This window comes from Chinchilla lanigera, unplaced genomic scaffold (genome assembly GCF_000276665.1).
Source record: "Chinchilla lanigera isolate Chin_1 unplaced genomic scaffold, ChiLan1.0 scaffold00100, whole genome shotgun sequence".
Taxonomy (NCBI): Eukaryota; Metazoa; Chordata; class Mammalia; order Rodentia; family Chinchillidae; genus Chinchilla; species Chinchilla lanigera.
This window is the reverse complement of record NW_004955501.1, coordinates 7,924,650-7,925,870: the sequence shown is the minus strand read 5'-3', so window position 1 is coordinate 7,925,870 and position 1,221 is coordinate 7,924,650. Positions and strand designations below refer to the sequence as shown.

The 1,221-nt window shown below is 42.8% G+C and overlaps 1 protein-coding gene across 1 annotated transcript in view; it reads left to right on the top strand.

The window, feature by feature from the left end:
- Positions 1–161: 161 nt before the first annotated feature.
- Positions 162–1,221, top strand: part of LOC102020821 (collagen alpha-5(VI) chain) — a gene marked incomplete at its 5' end in the record, with an annotated part of 109,068 nt that continues 108,008 nt past the window's right edge. The window contains 1 exon segment of the mRNA XM_013505730.1: positions 162–552. Within this exon segment, the coding sequence (XP_013361184.1) occupies positions 162–552 (391 nt within the window).

Genomic DNA, 1,221 nt, shown 5'->3' with positions numbered 1-1,221 from the left:
ACTTTGAAGATATCAATATGTAATAGAACAAGCATTGCTAATTCCCCACCACTCTGTTTGTAACTCTGTACTGTCTGTACTGTTCCTTTGCTATTTTGTAAAATGTCGACTGTCTGTTAATATTTTCCTCCTTTTATTTTTAAAATAAAAAAAAATAAAAGGAAGTGGAATTTGCTGCCTCTCTGTATAATAATGCCATAGACTTTTAAAAGGCTATTTTTAATATCAAGCAATTAAAAGGTGGCACCTTGACTGGGAAAGCCCTGAATTTCACACTGGCACTCATGAAGGAGGGAAAGAAGGACAGGAAAAGTGAAGTTCTCTGCTTCCTCATTGTATTGACTGATGTTAAGTCCCAGGACAGTGTCCTGGAGTCTGCAGCAAGACTAAAGGCTGAACAAGTTATTATTCATGCAGTTGGCATTGGAGAGGCTAACAAAACACAGCTGCTGCAAATAGCTGGGAAAGAAAACAGGGTTAACTTTGGGCAGAACTTTGATTCCTTAAAAAGTATAAAAAAGGATGTGATTTGCAGCATCTGCACTAAAAAAGGTAAGCAACAGCAAGAGGAAAGGCTTTATTCTCCCCATTTCACCAGTGGTTTCAGGTAGATAAATGGCCTGGCTGAGAGACAAGGTGTGATGTGACCAGCTGTCTAGCCAACAGTTTGCTAATCTCCTTGGTCACCATGGAGAGTGTCAGCTTCTCACTTGAAATCAGTCACCAGGACTGAAGAGCCCTCTGTGGAGACCTGTGCTGAGGCTCCCTGGGAGCCTACAAGTAGGAAGGGCGCCAAGAGTGCTGTGGCCTTAAGAAGAGGCCACAGCTGTGAAGTGGGAAAGATGCTGTTCTATGTGCAAGTGTGTGTGTGGGGGGGGGGTGCCCTGAATGAGCTACTGATTCCCTGCCTGGGTTTCTTTGTTGGCTTACTGTGAAGCATAATGGAGATAACACATGTGGAATCCATAGGGGAGAACCTGGCAATAAGTGCTACATAAAAGCCATTGCAGGGGGTGTAAGTGTTCATTGATGAGATGAGTAGAGTCCTTCTGATACAGGAAAATAAAAACTCCCAACCTGAATGATATCTGGGGTGAGTTCATGTTTTCTAAAATCAAAGAATGAATTTTAGGAACATGGAGGTTGTTATGGTTTATGTCTGTGTGTCCCCCCCAATGCCTCATGCAGACATGGGGCAGGCTTTTAGAGTTTGAATATGGG